Genomic DNA, 19,275 nt, shown 5'->3' on the forward strand with positions numbered 1-19,275 from the left:
AAGGGGCCTTGTTACAGTTTCCCCTCTGTAAAAAAAATGTGAAGGAGCTGGCAGTAATCCATGCAGTGATTATTTATAATAAGAAAGCTTAAAGATGATTAATGCAATTTTAAAAAAGGTTTTAAAGCTCTTTACATAATGTGGGGAATTTCACATTTTTATGTATTAACATATTTGCAGGATTAAGAATCAGAATCTAGTTTATTGGCCTATTATTCTGACACACAAAAGGAATTTGGTTCCAGCTGCTGGTAATATACACAATATACAGCCAATACAAAATATATAAGCAACATACACGTTAAGTACAAGACAAACAATATATAATGTACATAAAGTGGCAGAATAACATCAGTAGTGTTATGTATGGAAGTGAAATTGGGATGGGATGAAGAGCACAATACATTATTGTAGGAGAGAAGTAGCATCAGGGAAAACAGGAGTAGCTAAAACATAGTAGACAGCATGAGTCAGCTGTTTAGAAAACAGGTGTAGCTAAAACATAGTAGACAGCATGAGTCAGCTGTTTAGAAAACAGGTGTAGCTAAAACATAGTAGACAGCATGAGTCAGCTGTTTAGGAGGGTGATGGCATGAAGAAAGCACGTGCTATTGTGACATTTTAGTATACAGAGTTCCACAGTGCCTGCTGGAGGCAAGCAGCTGAAAAAAGGTCGTGTTCAGTGTGTGAGGGATCTGTGATGATTTTTCCTGCCTGTTTCCTGGTTGATGAGGAGTACAAGACCTGGACGAAGGGCAGGAGGCACTGATGATCTGACTGTTCACTGCGCCGAACCAGACTGTGATGGATGTGCACAGGTTCAGTGACTGCGGTGTAGAACTGGCTCTACCGCTCCTGGGGTAGACCACACGTCCTCAGGTGTTGCAGGAAGTCCTCTGCTAGGCCTTTTTCAGGATGGAGTTGATGTCAGTCTCCCACCTCACGTCTTGGGAAATGACGTGAAACTTGAAGGTCTCCACAGTCAACATATCTGTCAAGAATGCTAGGACACAGGTAGGGTTGGATCCAAATGCAATAGGCTTTGTTAGGTTCACAATACAGACAGGGACTGGGTGAGGGGTTTTGTAGGATCAGCATTAGTAACCAGGAGATCATGATGCAGAGAGTTATCAGTCAAATCCAGGGTCAAAACTGGTCCAGAGCCCAGAGAGACCCAAAGGGCTAGGAGTGAGGCATAATCTGGGGAGGAAGCAGAGGTCTGTAGCCAGAAACCTCAACAGGAGAAGAGACCGCTTGGGATGCATGCTAGGATGGCAATACTTCACACAGAGGGCTGAAAGAATGGGACTCTTTAAAAGGGAACAGAAGGAGATAAACAGGTGTAGCCCATTAATACTCAGGAGAAAGTGCTCTAGGTCTGGGTGTGGCTAAACTAGCGGTCTGGGCCAAATCCATATAGAGTTTAAACGTATAGCTTGCACACCAAGGGATGGAAGCAAGACTGCATGACTAAGAAAGTAGAATATCACTAAGAGAAGTACAACCTGTGCCAATGGCTCATCACCAAAAGCCACAAATGTTTGTCCAGCATTTGATGATGGACTTTGCCAAGCTCACCCCATGTAGATATTTAAAATACTGCCTTGTCAAAGCTGATTTGTTCTCAAGGTGAACTGAGGCCAAAACAACTGCAACACAAGTAACAAAGGCCCATGTTTCAGACGTTGGGACATGATGGGGAATCCCACTAAATTAACCAGTGGTGCAGTTATCATTCTGGGAAGAGTGGAATGTTGTCTTTCTCAGATCAAATTCAACGGGATCTCATCTACAAGATTGTCCAAAGAATAAAAAGGATTTTCCTGTTTAATTTCGCCATACAAATGGTCTTGAAAGTAACCAGATTAAATAAATTATTCAGCAACACTGGCATATTTTAAAAACTGATCCTAAACTTTCACAGCAAGTGCCTTCTTTTTTCATTTAGAAAAACATATCATTTAAAAGACAGATTGGTCCTTACCGACTCTTACCTCAAGAAAAAGTCTTCCAGTCACTGTAGGCTGTTTTATTACCTTTACTATTTAATTACCTTTTATTAACTTTGGTGTGCTGTGCATACAATCTGGTGATAAACAGTTACTTTACACATGCAAGAAATGGTAAAGTATATCCAGTTAAAACCTGTATTACAAGTATTACTCTGTGAATGTTATTTTTACATTTTTCCATGCTCAAAGGACAGACATGGGGATCGATAAAATTAGATCATCGGAACATAAATACTGTATGAGGGCCATGTTTCAGAAGTCTGAGTTTAAACCTGAACTCTGGGTTGACTAACTCTGAGCTGTCAAACTCAGAGGTTTTTTGGTTTCAAAACAGATGACAGCAGTTGGTTCAATCAACTTAACCCTGAACCCTGAGTAAACCACACACATCAAGAGATTTAAAAAAAACCTCATCAGTGGAACTCAGATAAAACGATTTCACCATGGCAACGGGAGAAAAAAGGCTTGATTTTCTTATTTATTTAAGAAAAAAGCAATACAATCACAGCAGCAAAAGAGAGAAAAAAAACAGAGTTCAAACAGGTATGATTTTATTTTAAAGCAGTAGCGATGTTGTTTAGACCACCCTACCTAATTAAACGGCTTCCAGTATTTGCATTTAGCATGTGATATGTTTAAGTAGTTTGTGAAATTTTCACAATAGTAACATTTTCAGCTATCCCAAACACTGCCAGTGTTTAATCTTGTCTATATTAAAGCAACATCTTAATTCATTTATGCATACAGCTTTCCAAATTTGATGTCCATTAGAGCCAATTGAAACAACATTGAGGCCTGACAAACATGAGGTGTCCCCCACCACCACAGAGGCTGAAGAGATAACCTTCAGTCGAAATGGTGGGCGATTTGGATGACGGTCGTCTTACTCAACCACCCCAGGGTTCAGTGGCACCCATCGGAACATTCTAGAAATGACATAGCTCACTGATTTTCTTCTAGCAGTACAATATTTTGCAGTTCACTGCCTTTTCAGATTTGTAGTTGTCCTTACAACATCATAGAAGTTAATGGTAAACTTTAACTTCAACTTCTATAAAACGCAGACTGAAGACCCATCTATTTGCAGAATATTTAAAGGATAACTGACACTGCTCCCTTATTGACTGAGTAATTTAATACTTATTGTAGGGTATTGTTTATGTTGTTTAACAAACTCTAGCATGTATTGTTTATAGCACTTATCATTTTTTAAGATAGACTTTATGTATTTTGTACTTCTAGGTATCAGCATTCATCCCTGTATTCTACAGTATTCTAGTTCATTTGTATGTTTAATTCTAACCTACTATACTGTACATGGATATATTTTATGAGTAAATGACAAAGCACTTTTGTAAGTTGCTCTGGATAAGAGCGTCTGCTAAATGCCGTAAATGTAAATGTAAATGTAAATCTGTTAGGACGATGTGCAGTCTCTCTGGCGGAGCCTTCTGCCATTGCAGACTTCCATGCAATTGTATGTATTCTGAATGCTCCACAGATGTTTCGTTATTGGTTATAACAGAACACAAAAACTGTTCAACATTTTCATTACAGAAGGATGATGAAGATGTCTTGTCAGCTGCCACAGAGGGGTAACATACAGAGAGGCCTGTTGAGGTTCGCGCCTTAAAAATAACATCCACCAGGTGAAGAGAGTGTTGTGCCAAAATAAAACTCCTAAAACAGAAAAGGTAATGACAATGAGCCCGTCCACCTCCACAGAACAGCTTACCTAACTAAGATTTTCAGCAGTAGCCTCTGACTTACCATGAAACTAAATAGACAAAGCACCATGAAATTCAATGTCAGTTATCTTTTAGCTTCATAGAGTTCCCTGTAAAACAGCTGTGCCTCGTGTACTGAAAGAAACAAATTGAAAAATCTAGTTTAGAAAAATGGACACACATGGCTGCAGATACAAAAGACGTAAATAAGAACACAGCTGCTGGCACGTCAGTTAAAGCTGACTGAGGTGCCCACAGGTGGGCGACTTTAATTCTTTGAACAACATAAACATATTAACTACTCTACTGCATTTATACTTGACATGACATAACGAAGCCTCCATAAAGTGAAAGGCATATTGTCTTTATTAAACACTGGGGAGCTGATCGACCAGTCAGAAATGACGGCTGCACTGTGATAAGTCGGCGGCATGGTCAGGATGTCCCTTATCAAGGTCATTCACTGGATTGAGTAGAACATTGATCTTGGCTAATTGTGGCAATGTTATGGAGAATCACACATGATCATACATGTCACAGTAATGTCACATGCCCTTTCTGGGCTGTGTCTGAGCCTATAAAGGCACTGGGACCAGGCCTTGAGCATCACCAAGGTCATCTCTACCCAAACTGGTGTCTGCAGTGAGACTGGTTAACATGGGTGTGGGCCATGCTCAAGATCAGGGTCAGGGGTCAGAAAATAGGGCTAGAAGGGGCACCCCCTGTCACCCAGCAGGTAAACATCCTGTGATACACGATACAGTTGAGATTTACAGTTGTAATAGGAGGCATATAAATATATATCCAGGATTCTAATTTCAGGAGTGCAGTGACAAATTTTTGCTTTTCTAATTCTTTTTGCATTTCTGTGCTCCCCTGAGATAAATTAGTTATTTTTCAACAAATCTTGTCTACATTGTTGTCCAGTCTAGATCTCTGGACCGCAGGCCCATAGATTCTGGTTTTAGGGACTTTGGGCTTATATCCTGTGAAGTGGTCAATGCCATCACACTGAATCTGAGAGCCTGCACAAGAAGAGTACTATTGTAGGCTGGAACACGTCCATATGCGAAAGGCATTATTCCAAATAGGCAATATATTTATTACCAGTGATGTGTGCTTCATCACATATCTTTCATTTAGAACTCTAAATAAGGACTTCCTCTTCATATAATCTCCTTCATTTACTGAAGGTGCTGTGACAGAAATATGAATGCCATCTTTGCAACCAATCATACCTAGAAATCCAAAAATATTTCAAATTACCTTATTACAACTTCTCAAAGAGTCTCAAAATGTTATGCTAAACAAATTAGTTATTGCTTAGATGAATACCTGCAATTCTTGGGAAATCTTTGATGAATCTGTGTGTCTGTGAAGTCTGAATAGCACAAAAGTATAAAATAAATGTTTCAGTGCAAGAATAACATTTCTGACAGCCCCACAGATGGTTGCCTTGGAAATATGTTCATCACATATGTTATTTAGAACACTCCAATTGGCAAAAAAGAAGCTAAGTGCAACACAAAGAATTTGTTCCAAACTGAGCGCATGTCTACATTGTGTGTCATGAATGATGTGAAAACTGAGAATATTGCTCAGATAAATGTTCAATTGTGCAGAAAAAGGGTAATGCTCAAATAGATCATCAGGAAATGATCACACTTCTAAGAAGATGTTTAATCTGACAATTACTTTCATTTTACAGCAATTAGCTGACGCTTTTATCCAAAGCAACTTACAATTATGATTGAGTACAACTTGAGTAAGTGAGGATTAAGGGTCTTGCTCAGGGGCCCAACAGTGGCAACTTGGCAGTGGTGCAGCTTGAACCAGAAACCTTCCAAGTACAAGTTAAGTACCCTAACCACTGCCCGTGAGCAGATCAGACATCCATCTGATCCCTCTCTCCCGATGGAGAACTCTTGGGGTGTGTTGGCGATTTAATATCAACTGGCTCTTTGAGAAGAGTACACGCTGTCTGACACTTCCTTCACTCTGCAGTCTTCAGATAAAGAGAAGGAGAACTGCATTCACTGGGAAAAGCAGGCTAGCTTCACAAAGCAAGTTACTGTAGTCACTGGCTCAGGGTTGAGCTACACTCACTTTATGAAACTGAAAACTCAGAGTTTTCTTCAACTATAAGTCAATTCTCTCAGCTTTCTGACACAGGTCCCAGGAGAAAGACCTTAATTTGACAATGACCAGACAACAACAATGTTTTAAAGCTGCACTATGCAAGGTTTGTTAAAGTAGAACTCATACATTTATCTGACACTTTTATCCAAATCAACTTACAGTTACACTTTAGACATCCTTACATATTAATGTCACACAGACGTTCAGAGAGAGGGTCAGTATAGAGTATAGTTTGTGGGGCATGGCTCACAGTGCTGGTCAGTATTGAAGCATGATGTGATCTGTAAAGTTAGCTGAACATTAGTGAAGGGGATGAAAGCGATATCATCTGTGGTCAAAGCAAAGAAATGTAAAGCGAAGAGAGCAGACAAGATGAAAGGGAGAGCAACAGAGCTGGAGCCAAGACCGGAATAAACCCTGGTTGGACCCTTCCAAGTGGTGACAGTTCCAGTGTGGAAAAATGGTGATCTGGAGAGAATTCTAGCAAGCTAATGGGACATAACGGGAAGGTTCCCCCACTACAGAACATTTCGAGTGTTTAAGATTAACATGATGAAAGGTTTGCTTTTTCCTCTCGAGACTGAACTGCTACTTGTTACAAAGAATGGATTTTTAAATAATAATAAATAAATAATAATTTATTTATTCATTCTTGATTTTTAAAAATAAATACCCTTGTGTTTTTGTGTGTTGTATGTTTGTTATTGTGTCATGTTAGTTTGTTGTTGTAGTACCTGGTTGTGAAGTAGTTAAACGTGAGATACACCTCATACATATCATTAATTGAGCTGGTGATTAATTAAGATGGTGATTATATTGTTTACTTTTTTGGATTTTTTTGCTGTGAATTATTGAAGCCGTCTTGTTCCTGCACTGGTTCTGTCTGTCTGTGCTGTGTGTGTGTGTGTGTGTGTGTGTGTGTCACTGAAGCTGATTTTCTGAGCATTTTATTACTGTCTGATGTTCATGGTTATGTTAATTATATTGTGTTTATACTGTTTATTATGTTTATGCTGATTGAACAGTGATATGTTTACATTTTCCTAAAAAGAATTTTGCTGAGCTATCAGTACACATTTTGTCAGTACATCTGACCTCACCTGCCCCAGCAAACAGTCAAATTTGTCTTTATGGCATGACTCATAATGGCAACACGACTATCGTCTGACATATGAATCAAACAGCCCTTTCCTTGCCCTACACAAAATAGTGATCAGCGGTCCACTGTTAATGACATATTCTCCGCTCGTTCGGTTTTCCTCTTCTTCAACATTTGATATGTAGGTTTCATAACGTACATGGAGAGCACAAAAATAACCTATGCTATGCTATGATTGTTCAAGGTTCAAAGTTTATTTGTCACATACATGGTATAACTGGCAGTGAAATGCTTTTTGTAACTGCTCTGTCTGTGGCTGAGGAGAAATACAGGGAAATGGAATGTGGTTTAATGAATACATAAATATGTTATGATGAATGAAGAGGGGGTGTATACTATGCATATATACAATGTACAATTTCTAGTTTTTACAATCTCCAGGTTTTTTTAAAGATGTTATTGTGTACATCATACACAGAATAGTCCCCACAGTTCATCAGTTGCCCTGATTCAGAGTGGCCTGTAGGAAGAAGCTCCTCTTCAGTCTCTCTGTGTTGGTCTTCAGGGAGCGAAAGCACTTCCCTGACTTCTTGTTGGGATGGGTGGGGTCCTTCACAATCCTCCTGGCCTTGGTCTGACACCGCTTGTAGTAGATGGTCTGCAGGTCAGGAAGTTCCATATGAGTGATGCACTCTGCTGAACGCACCACCCTCTGGAGAGCTTGTCTGTCCTGGTTGCTGCAGTTCTAAAACCAGACTGTGATGTTCCCCGTGAGGATGCTCTCAATAGTGCAGGTGTAGAAGTTCCGCAGCACCTTGGAGGGCAGTCTGAAGTCTCTTAGGCGTCTGAGGTGGTAAAGACGCTGAAGAGCCTTCTTTGCCAGGGAGTTGGTGTGGCGGGACCAGGACAAGTCCTGCAAGATGTGAACTCCAAGGTACATGAAACTATCTACTCTCTCCACCGTGGTTCCATTGATCCTCACAGGTTGGTAGTGCCGCTCCTGCTTCTTGCTGCAGTTCACAATCAGCTCCTTTGTCTTGCTGACGTTTAGGAGGAGATTATTTTCCTGCCACCAGTTCTCCAGGTGTTTAATCTCCTCCAAGTAGGCCCTCTCGTCGTTGTCCGAGATCAGGCTCAACTTGACAATGGTGGTAGATCTGGAGTGGCCACACAGTCGTAGGTGTACAGTGAGTAGAGCAGGGGGCTTAGGACACAACCCTGAGGAGCTCCAGTGCTGAGGGTGAGGGTGGATGAGACACAGTTGCCCACCCATACTGATTGTGGTCTGTCTGTTAGGAAGTTTGATATCCAGTCACACGGGAATGGATGCAGTCCTAGATCCTCTAACTTGGTAGTGAGTCTGGAGGGGATGATAGTGTTAAATGCTGAACTTGTGTGGGAAAGATCACTTTGTGTGTTTTGTTTTGTTTTATTGAAGACTCCATAGAGACTCTCATTGTTGTTCTGCTATAGGTAGTATTATAGGTTTGAATATTTACAGTGTCCAGACAACATGCATTGCTGGTAAAATGAAAACAGTCCCCAGGTTGCTGATTCCTAGTCATAGTTTGTTGTGATGTACTGCCAGATTGACCAGTAAATTTTATAGTTAGCTAAAATGTAACATAGTACTTGGTGAATATGATTTTTTTATACATATCTGCATGTGAAAGGTCTCATGCAAATCCAACATTATGCTGACAATGATGAACTTTCAACCATCATTAGCATCACCAAGTTCTGACTGAGTTCTCTTTGAATATTCCTTCAGGAGGAACACACTCGTATTCTTAAATACAAAATGTTTTTCCACATGTTTTGTACAAATATTTGTTACATATTTCCACCAGAGAGTCGCCAAACGTACCCCATCTTGCATAGTGCGACTTTAAAACGGAAAGCTATACTTTAAATACTATCAGCAGGGATAGTATCTGAAGTTCAGGAGACCCCAACGTCTGCACGTGAGGAATGTCCAAAACATCAGGTAAACACCCTCAGCCTGTTTCAATCTCCATAAAGTCTACTTAGAGTCACGAGACCAAGATCATTATGTGCTGGGTGGAACAGAACATTACACAGATGTGATTTGTTCAAATATCTAAACATCATCATCATATTTTCACATTCCATTTTATTCTTGTGAGGTGGTGGGAATTATACCACAGGCCGACTTGAAGCAGTTTTAATCAAATGTAAAATTCAGCTGTGACGTGGGAGATGAGCAGTTAGTCAGCAAAGTCTTTTATTTGTGTTGGAGCATTATTTTTGCAGTTTTATTTTTTCTTCTCTTTCAAAGTTCTTCTCCTTCTTTCCTTCTTTCCCTCAGCCTCCTGGTCACGCCAGGGAGTTCAGCGCAGCTTTCCTTCTGTCTGCATGAATCTCAAAGGTCTCATAAAAAGGAGGTTGCCTTCTCCTGCGTGTTGTGTATGTTAGCAGAGGGTCCAGGCTACTCCTCACTGACAGGACCATCAGGCTGTGCATGGGAGAGGCAAGGCTGCTCCATCTCAGAGGATGAGAGAAGGTGGGAGGTCTTGTCTCAGGATAAACTTGTTGGGTAGACAGTGCCTTTCCCAGATATCTTGAACAGTTTTCCATTTGCTGTTAAAGAAAATGTTTACTATTCGATAAATGTTGGAAGCTGTTGTTGTGACTTGCTTTTTCTTCTTGATTCTTTTTCATCTACTGATATTATGTCATTAAGTCTACATCAGGACATGATAAAAGGCTTTTACACATCTCAATTCATGCTCATAATGGAAATGTTTGTAGCAAAATAATGGTGATTGAGATCAGTGATTCTTGTAAAATGCAAATCCACTCACATACTTGAAGAGAAAAAAGATAAAAGTCTCCAAACCATGGCACTCCTCAAATGAAAATGATTACATTGACATGTCCTAGCTGGACAGATAAAAACTGACAGTCCAACTAAAATCGATAACCGGCAGCTGAGTTGATATGAGAAGGAGGAAGCAGCACTTGGTTGTGATGGCGGGGGGGTAGGGGTCAGACTGGAATGCATGAGTTCTGGCTCATAGCTATACAGGATGCATGCAAACTCGGCTTGGACTTCCTTGTGGCAGCTACAGTCATCCTTGACCTGGAGAAAGAAACACGTCGCTTAAAGTCGAGACAGGTGAAACCGTCTGTGTTGGTTAGTGACCGAGTGGAGGCAGAGATTCGAGGCTCTCTCACGCTGTGACCTACATTTTCCGTTGGGGGAAACCGCCGGCTCTGCAGTAGCTGAACATGCAGGATCAGAACCGGTCGGTGAGTCCCAGGCGGCGGGTCACTCTGTCAGGTAGATGGCGTCATATTATTTCATGGGTGAAGCCCATGGGTACTGGAGGAGATGAACACGCAGCGCCAGTTCAGCAAGTAAAGAGGTTGTTTTCCTGACACATGAGGCAGTGAGTGGACTGTGGCAGCAGACCATGTCAGTTTTAACAGAGAGACAAAAACTGCAGTTGTGGGCACTTCCGAGCTGTTATGGAGAGACTGTAAGTGGACCGACTTACTACTGCACAGCACTGCTGCATCTGTGGAGTGGGAACTGACACGTGACACTGACGCCACATGCCAAAGAGAAGTAAGTAAATAGTGAGTAAATCTTCATACACACAGACTTAAGAGACACATAGTTTAAGAGCTCTTCAAAGCAAGATATTAAAAATAAGTCTTTAATAGTTTTAAAAGCATGAACCATGTCTGATATCAGTGGGGAGTTTATTCCATGGTTTTTACCTTATAACGAGAGCACATACTTCTCAGCCTAAAATATTCTGCTCTTTTATGCAATAACTGTATATACCTTCCTCAGATTGTTTTTCCCCTCCCCTTATATCTGTACTTGGAATTTGCATAGCTGTAAAGCATGTGAGCCTCACACGAATATTTCAATGTACAACTGTCTCTGAGTTTCTGCGCTCTTGACAAAAAAACTAGAAAACTTGAAACTTGGAACAGTTTGCCATTGTACGTTGTGTTACTGGGATGGCCACCTGCTCTGGGTCCTGCTGACATGGCAGCCCCGCCATCCAGAAGTCAACGGGTACCTGGGGAGGCCTGCATGCCACCACGTGACAGCTTGCCAGAAACTGCCAGGGCAGTATCAGTGCTCACCAGAAACAAACCTACAAAACATGCTTTATGTCATGTCATTTTAGTCAGATTGTACTGTTTTTAGCTTGAGTAGTGTTTGAAAAGGGATTGCGCTTTCCTGGTACATCTCCATTGTTCCCGCTGAGCTGGTCATTTTTCTTTTGTTGGTTATGCTGTTCTAATAAAAGATTATTTCATTGGAAGAGAAGCTGCTGGTTGCTGGTTCTTCTTCTCCACTGATACTACAATATTTAATAAAACAGCAATAATTTGGGTTACAACACTAAGACAACAGACTACAAGCATTTAATATAATTTACAAGAAGTGTTGATCCCCTGAGAAGCAACTTTGACAAGTAAATAACAAGTATATTTACATCTACATTTACATTTATGCCATTTAGCTGGTGCTTTTATCCAATAATAATAGTAATAGTAAATGATTCCTGGAGCACAACCATGCTTGAGCAAAAGTGCAAAAACCTTTTTTTACAGAGGATATGATGGAATATTTACTGACATGTCAATTCACATGCAATCAGATGGAGTTGTATGAATGTGACAGGTGGGAGAACACTATACCAGTCTGCCAGAGTGGGGGAATTTTTTTACTGGTTGCATTTACACTTTGCAAAGTGAGTTGTCATGTCTATGTGAGAGAGAGAGAGACAGAGAGAGAGAGAGAGAGAGAGAGAGAGAGAGAGAGAGAGAGAGAAAGAGAGAGATATGGGATAGATATGGGAGGGCACTGCTGAGACTCCCTGCGGTTGTAAATTAGTTTAAATTTATGCATTTGTCTCAAATAGTTTTTTTATTAGTTGATCTTTATGAATGGTTTATGTGATTTAGGTTGTGTCTGTGTTTAGTTACTGTACTTACGTGGTTTTTTAATTACCTTCTGCCACTTTAGTTGTCCCAGTTCTGGCTCTCTGTGTAAGAGACTTTCCAGCAACAGGAACAGCACCTTCCTTGCTACAATGACGAAGGCCCCTGAGAAGCAGACTTCACTTAACCGTGGTGGCTGTGGCTCAGCTATCACAAAATGGCTGCTTTCAGAGACGTGAAAGCTTAAGTGGGAACACCTAAGCGAGCAGGTGATGGAACTGAGAACGACGGTTGGGCAGCCATACTCAGCTTTTGAAAATGCTAAAAGGAAGCACTGGTGTGTGGCACATTCCTGAAGGGGTAGCTCAGTGGTTAAGGTACTCAACCAGTAATTAGAAGGTTCCCAGTTCAGGCACTGCCCCTGCCTCGTTGGGCCCCTGAGCAAGGCCCTTAACTCCCAGTTATTCAAGTTGTATTTGGTCATAATTGTAAAACTACTTTGGATAAAAGTATCAGCTGAATGTGAGCTGAGATGTCATATGCAGCTCACTGTACCAACATCCACCTGCCAGGTAGAGAGAGCTAGAAACCCACAGCTGGGATTGCCATGATGCTGTGCAGTTTTAAATGAGTTTAAATTTACCTGTTTGATGTGATAAATCTGTTTTTGTTAGTTCTTTCTTTATAGTTTATTAGATTTAGGTCTTGTCTTCTTTTAGTTAATTGCTGTGTTTAGTCTTTAGTGACCATCGTTGTGCCATGAAGTGTTTTTAATGACCTTCCCCTGTTTAGTTCTTCTACTTTTGGCTGTCTCTGTGCGTAGCTCAATAAAGATTATGTGCCTGAGCAGAAATGTCAGCAAACTCTTTACCACAGCTGCATGCCCACAGGAAGCAACATGAACTCACCAACCTTCTTTTGCTGTCCTTAACTACTCTAAAACAATGCAGAGGTAGGCTGAGAATAATTGCAGATGCATGTTTGTCACCAAATGTTCCAGGTACTGCTCACTGCTTGCCAGCTAACTATACCAGGATGTGCGACTAGTTAAACTCCTCATGCATGCGAGTCAGGATCTTGGTCAGTTAATGAGTGAAAATGTCCATTCCCCACAGGCTCATTTGGGCCTTTCCCATTCTATAGACACATTAGACACACCTGTAACATGTCACCATGCCACAACTGTTCCTCTAAAATTCAAATCCCCAAGCATGAAGAAACCTAGCTGGGAGCAAATATCTTTTTACATGCTAACAGCTGATTTCTGACAAGTTGATGCCTGTCAGGAGCAAACTGGGCGTGACAGCTGTCATAGGCATAGTAGCGTTGGAACAGTGTCAATGCACCATTATTGGAGTGGTGACTTCAGCAGTGTGTGATCAGCCATCTTGGTCTAATAGTCTAGTCTAATAGTATTTAACTTTTGTAACGGGTAGGAGTTAAAAGGGAATGTAGAATGACAGTTGTACCATGTGTATTAGGACCCAGCGGAGTTGGTAACTCCTAGGGCAGAACACTGTGGGTCTGTTTTAAACTCACCTGTGGCTGAGTTTGAGTTTGTGATTCATGGCATGTGCATGTGTGGGAGAAGGTGATTTCATTTGGTCTGTTTCTGGCCTGCCTGTGTGGAAGTGAAGGTAAACTTCATCACAGAAGGTTTTCTTGCTAATACTCATATTTCTGCCATTGAGGTGACCGAAATCAGAGCCACTGGGAGACCCGAGGAAGGCCTTAGACGATCAGGGTCTCTTACATTTTAACCTGGTTGGTATTCTCTTGGAATTGTGTTATTGTTGGTGTGACAAAAGGCAGAGATAATGAAGCCTTCCTGACTAATGGTGGTCCTGGGACAATGGGAGGGGTCCAGATGGCAAATAACTGCTTCTAAGATGGGGCAGTTAGCCATACAGGGGTGTACGGCGGCATAGCACTAGCCCCTATTTTGTAATATTGTTTTTGATACTATTCTTTTGTTTTGTAGTATGGTTTGTAATTTTGGTCTTATATTGGTCTTATTTTCTGCGGGGGGTGTTGTCTCTTGAAGCCCTGCTATTATAAACTGAGATTAAAGTCTCATCTTTTACAGTGTTGTTTGCAGTTTCCCTTGCTGATAATGGTGAAGCCCACTGTTGTGTGTGTGTGTGTGTGTGTGTGTGTGTGTGTGTGTGTGTGTGTGTGTGTGTGTGTGTGCGTGCGTGTGTGTCTGTCTCATTTATTTGTTATTGGTTTGGTGGTGTCACTGTGATTGGAGTGTTTAGTTTAAGGCCCCCAGTGGGTATCCTTTGTACACTTGGAACTTGTTGGAGCTTGTAGTAACATTATAAAAGTTCATCTTTTATTAGATTGACTAATAAAGATCATTTCTTGCACCTCTGCCATCTGATCATTTAATTGAACAAGCGTTATGAGGGGGAAGGATTCGTCGTTAGTGCTTAACATCTCATTACCTGTGACTACATTACATCGATCAGTGACTCTCATCCTTCAGTTGAGAGTGGCATTGCTGGGCTTGGGTTCAATATTCCACACTTTATTATTTATCTTTTTACTTGATTTTCTTTTTCTTACTCAAAATGTATTTATGTGACTACTTTTATTATTTCCAGGTTTAGATTGCATGTGTTTGTGGTCTTGCACATGTATCTGCTAGCATTTCGTTCCATACAGCCTGTGTCCTACCTGGAGGAGCTCAGTAAACAAGCTTTATTGGAATCCTGATTCAGGCACTTTATTGCTTCTGGCAAACTATAATCCAACAACAGTGTGTCATACAGTTTATACCAAACCTCCCACACACATATTAAGTGAAACATTAACTGCCAATTAAGTGTTACGATATAATCAAAGGTCTGTTTTCACCTGTGTTTCCTCAATGCAAAGAACCTTATAGCTCTTTATACACTTTACACCCCACTGTTAAACTATTTTATTTACTCTCCCTACAGCCAGCAGTAAAGTCAGTAAGAGGGGGGATTCTCTCTCTCTCTCTCTCTCTCTCTCTCTCTCTCTCTCTCTCTCTCTCTCTCTCTCTCTCTCTCTCTCTGTTTTTTGAAGTGGTAAAGGGGGTGACCTGCGGCAACACATGACAAAATGAAGCGAATGCAATAAAAACACAATACGTCTCAACAGACAGAAAGGTTCAGTCAAGCAGAGTACATTTTATTCTCAGTAGTAGAGATCAGCTACTACAAAGTAAAAGCACCTATTTCTGCTGCAGCAACAGCCACCAAAAGCAAAGCATATGAAGTCTGTGATCAAAGTAGTCAAACAATGAGAAGTTAAAGTAATTATATATCATGTATTTGACATCTTGCATTGTTCTACTTCTCTAACTTTCTCACTCTGTTCTCTGTCATAAAGAAGTAACCTACATCTCATTCCCATTTTATCACCAAGGGCTTTTGACAGAAGGACCTGAAGGTTCATCTTGGATACTCATCTTGAGTCCCAAAAAATTACCCACAGCCGGTACACGTTTAGGGCTACCACTATGAAGTTTTTGATGGTAAAGCAGACCAGCATTTGATGGAAAATTTGAAAACGGATCATGAGACTCAACCGGACGAATAAAAATGGGCCATCCTGAATGAACAGAGCCTCGGCAACACTCCAGAAGTCTGTTCTGTGTTTGGAGAGAAGAGAATCACTCTCTCTCTCTCATCTTTTGCTTTTGACTTCACCACTGTGGATAGAAAATGGGCAAACACAAAAAGCAGATGCATCAAAAAGCAACTGGGGTTGGTTAGCAAACTTTGTTTTTCACATAGACTGGAGACTTTAATCAGATGAGACTTTGTTTACAAAAGACTTACAGAAAATGTACAGTGAGACTTGACTTTGGATAAAATTAATATTCCCTCTCAGATTGAGATCATGTTAGCTAGCTAATTATCTAACAAAGTGAGCATGAGTTGTCTTAAAAAAAACAAAAAAACACAAAATTTCCACTAATCTCCGACCAGTATAAAAGAAAGTAAGCAGATACTTCTGAGACAATAGTTTACAACAGTGGTTGGCTTCAACTAACCTAAAGGCTGTCCTGGTCAGTGTGGTAGCAAGAGAGCTAATGTTATTTTATCACTGTATATTGTTAGCAGTTGATTTACTTCATTTGAGTGTCCTGCTCATTTTATTGACTGTAGTCCAAACAGTTACACGTCTTTTTCTCTTGTCTCAACATGTTTGTCCCTAAAAAAAACCCTGATGGAACTGAACTGGTCTGACTTGTTTGAGACTTGATTCAAGACTTAAAGGTTAAGAATTGAAATTTGTATTTTGTATGTAGGTGTGCCTCTTTCTAACATACATGTACTGAACATATTACTTACATTTATGTATTAAAATATGGCAGCGGAAGCTCAGTGGTTAAGGTAATTGGAAGGTTGCTGGTTCAAGCTGCCAAGTTGCCACTGTTGGGCCCCTGAGCAACACCCTTAACCCTCAGTTGTGCAAGTTGTACTCAGTCATAATTATAAATTGCTTTGGATAAAAGTGTCAGCTAAATGCCATAAATGTAAAATGTTATGGTGTAACTGAACATGCAGTATTTGCATGAGTACATACCTGTGAGGTGAAAGGGGAACTGTAACATACTCCATGTCCATACGGACAGAATTATGTAGACCAACTCTTGGTTATCATTTTTGTTACTGGGAGGATTAGAAGGGGTTAGAAGGTCATTAGTGAGACCTGCTATATGGTCTGCTTTTTTTAAGCCATAAGCTCAAATCATCTATCATGGAAAAAACTAACATTGAGACTTGAAAGGTGTGTTTTTATAAGGACAAGGTTACTGAGATTTTTTTATTGTAAAGTACTGCACTGACAAAGTATACTTTAAGCAGACTTTAAGCGGCAGGATGTAACAAAATACATCCGCAATATATGGGCATTAGAGTGAATCACGGCTTGGATTGAAATACTAAGTCCACATAAGAAACACTACATCCAGAAAACTACACAAATACTGTTCAAAGAAAATGGAAAATTAATTTGATTGGCTGGGTATGGATCTGATGGAGGGTCAGGATCCAGTTGCTGAGACATACCCATGAGAAGAGCCATATAAGGACCTGCAGAAAAATATGAGCAATTACACTTACAGGTCCTGAATACAACAGGGACACACAGTCACATCACCAAAATGTCTCCCACGGATGTTTGGTCAGTGCTAACCAAAAGGGGTCACTGTGTGAGACCAGAAGAGTGTCCCAGCAGCCACTAGCTGCTTTTACTGAATGGCTGGAGATTGAAATTACAGTCTGCAGTCATCATTTCAGAGCAAAGGGAAATAAACTTTGTTGCTGTATTTTACAATAGTCCCATACAACTACAGGAGATGCAAAAGCTAGTTTCAGAGTCTACACCAGTCTGTGAAAAATGTCTGCATAGTGAAGGCACCTTGAATGAAGGATCCAGTGTTCCATTTCCATTTCCATTTGATGAGTTGGTCAACTTATTAAAAATGTCCTTGATGCTCTCTGTTGAATCAAGGCTACTACACTGAAATGATATAAATAATGAAAAAAAAAAAATCTAACAATCTACCCCAATGCAGGAAAATGTCAGAATCACACTTTATAAAAAACAATACACAATATTGCATTTCACATGGTATATTCAGCAGTGTTAATTGCATATGTGAATGTTTTATACATACTACTGCTGGTGCAGATTTAATCTGCCAAGAACATATGATCTAATTAGTACATCTAAAAGAGAATTAATTTTGTTCTAGGAGATCGTACCTTCTCAGCAGTGGACTGAGTTTGCTGTTGATGCAGTTCAAAGTGATGGAGATCAAGAACCCAAATGGTGGGTATATTACTGACAAGGAACAGGAAGACTGAAGGAGAGAACCTGTATGGGTCCAAGTCACTTACAGCTAAACTGTCTTCCCCATTACCCAGCAAGGGCCCACATTCTCCTTTTTCATGCTTCTAACTACATACACTATACATTTGTTTCAGTGCAGTTAATGAACAATTTACTTTAGTTAATGAATATTATGCTATAAGATTAATGTGTAATTATAAACACATTACATTTTAGTCATTAGCATAAAGAAACAAAAGAATGCTCTGTGTTCACAAACAAAACTCACTTTAAGAGGCAATAAAGCTCTCATAGCTTTATTTATACAATAACTATTAATAAGGTAATCGATTATTTTTATGCATAACGTATCCCTTTACAAAGCCCATTGATTTGTTTATCCTACAGTTCTTTGTGTGTACTGTACCAGTACTAATGTAGTCTACACCAAATAACTTTATAAATCACAGTGTTTTTAATGTTTCACTATAAGAAAACTTTTTCTATCTGAGACTAGACTGCTACTTACCACTAATAGTTCTTCCCTTTTCTCCTGTCTCAAAGTTAAAATCAGATCCACTATGAGGGGGAGAAAAAGGATATTGAGAAGCCAGTACAGCTCATCCTTTTTTTTTAGCAGTGTCACTCTCCAGACACCAATGAGAGAGATTAAAATAAAGAGTGATCTAGTGATCACTGCACAAATTTACATACATGAGTGCACATAACAGGGGCAACTGACATGATTGTGCGCTAAATGTATAATGCAAGTTAATCTCTGTAAAACGCGTTAAATGTGCCACAAAAACTCAGAAATGAAGTACTGTGGGTTTTATTTTAGATTTAACCCCAGACCCCTACCCCATTCTCGTAGCGGGCAAGGGGCTGTTCCCTTTCATATGTATCCGGACATCCACGGACTCCAGAAGCCCTACGATGTCTCTCGGAGAAGCTTTCGGACTTGCCACCCTCAGCTCGGGATGACCTCCTCGCTCTGATTGAGAGATACCCCTCACTATTTTCTGATACTCTTTCATGTACTTTTGCTGTTCAGCACTATATAGATGTAGGCTCACACCTGCTGATAGAACAACATCCCTATCGAGTAAACCCCGGTAAGCTTGCTTTGTTGGAAAGAAAGCAACATATCTGCTTGATAATGGTTTATCCATCCACAGTAACAGCCCTTGTCTGCTGGTTACGAAACGTGACGGAACCTTTCGCTTTTGCACAGATTATCATAAAGTGAATGATATATACATTCCCCCTGCCTCGCATGGAGGATCTGCTAATTTCGTGATTGAGATTGACCTCCTACAGGGTTACTCCTCAGACACTTCAGCTTTTGCCACCCCTGATAAATTCCCACAGTACACGGTTATGCCTTTTGGTCTCAAAAATGCACCTTCAACCTTTCAGTGATTTAGGAATATTGTGCTGGGTGATGTGCCGAATAGTGAAGCCTACCTGGATGATATAGTGGTTTATACTCGTACGTGGGAACAACACCTGCAGACTTTAGAAATGTTTTTTTTGGAAAGTTGCGAGACACTTT

The 19,275-nt window shown here is 40.4% G+C and overlaps 1 protein-coding gene across 1 annotated transcript; it reads right to left on the bottom strand.

Annotated features, from left to right (window-relative positions):
- Positions 1-15,341: 15,341 nt before the first annotated feature.
- On the bottom strand, positions 15,342-18,757 carry tmem26b (transmembrane protein 26b). Its single transcript, XM_035533528.1, is given in 9 exon segments — positions 15,342-15,556; positions 15,559-15,588; positions 16,470-16,555; positions 17,009-17,013; positions 17,307-17,408; positions 17,654-17,765; positions 18,250-18,275; positions 18,277-18,424; positions 18,582-18,757. Coding segments are annotated over 9 exon segments (900 nt in total).
- Between the last annotated feature and the right edge of the window lie 518 nt (positions 18,758-19,275).

This window comes from Electrophorus electricus, chromosome 14 (genome assembly GCF_013358815.1).
Source record: "Electrophorus electricus isolate fEleEle1 chromosome 14, fEleEle1.pri, whole genome shotgun sequence".
NCBI lineage: Eukaryota > Metazoa > Chordata > Actinopteri > Gymnotiformes > Gymnotidae > Electrophorus > Electrophorus electricus.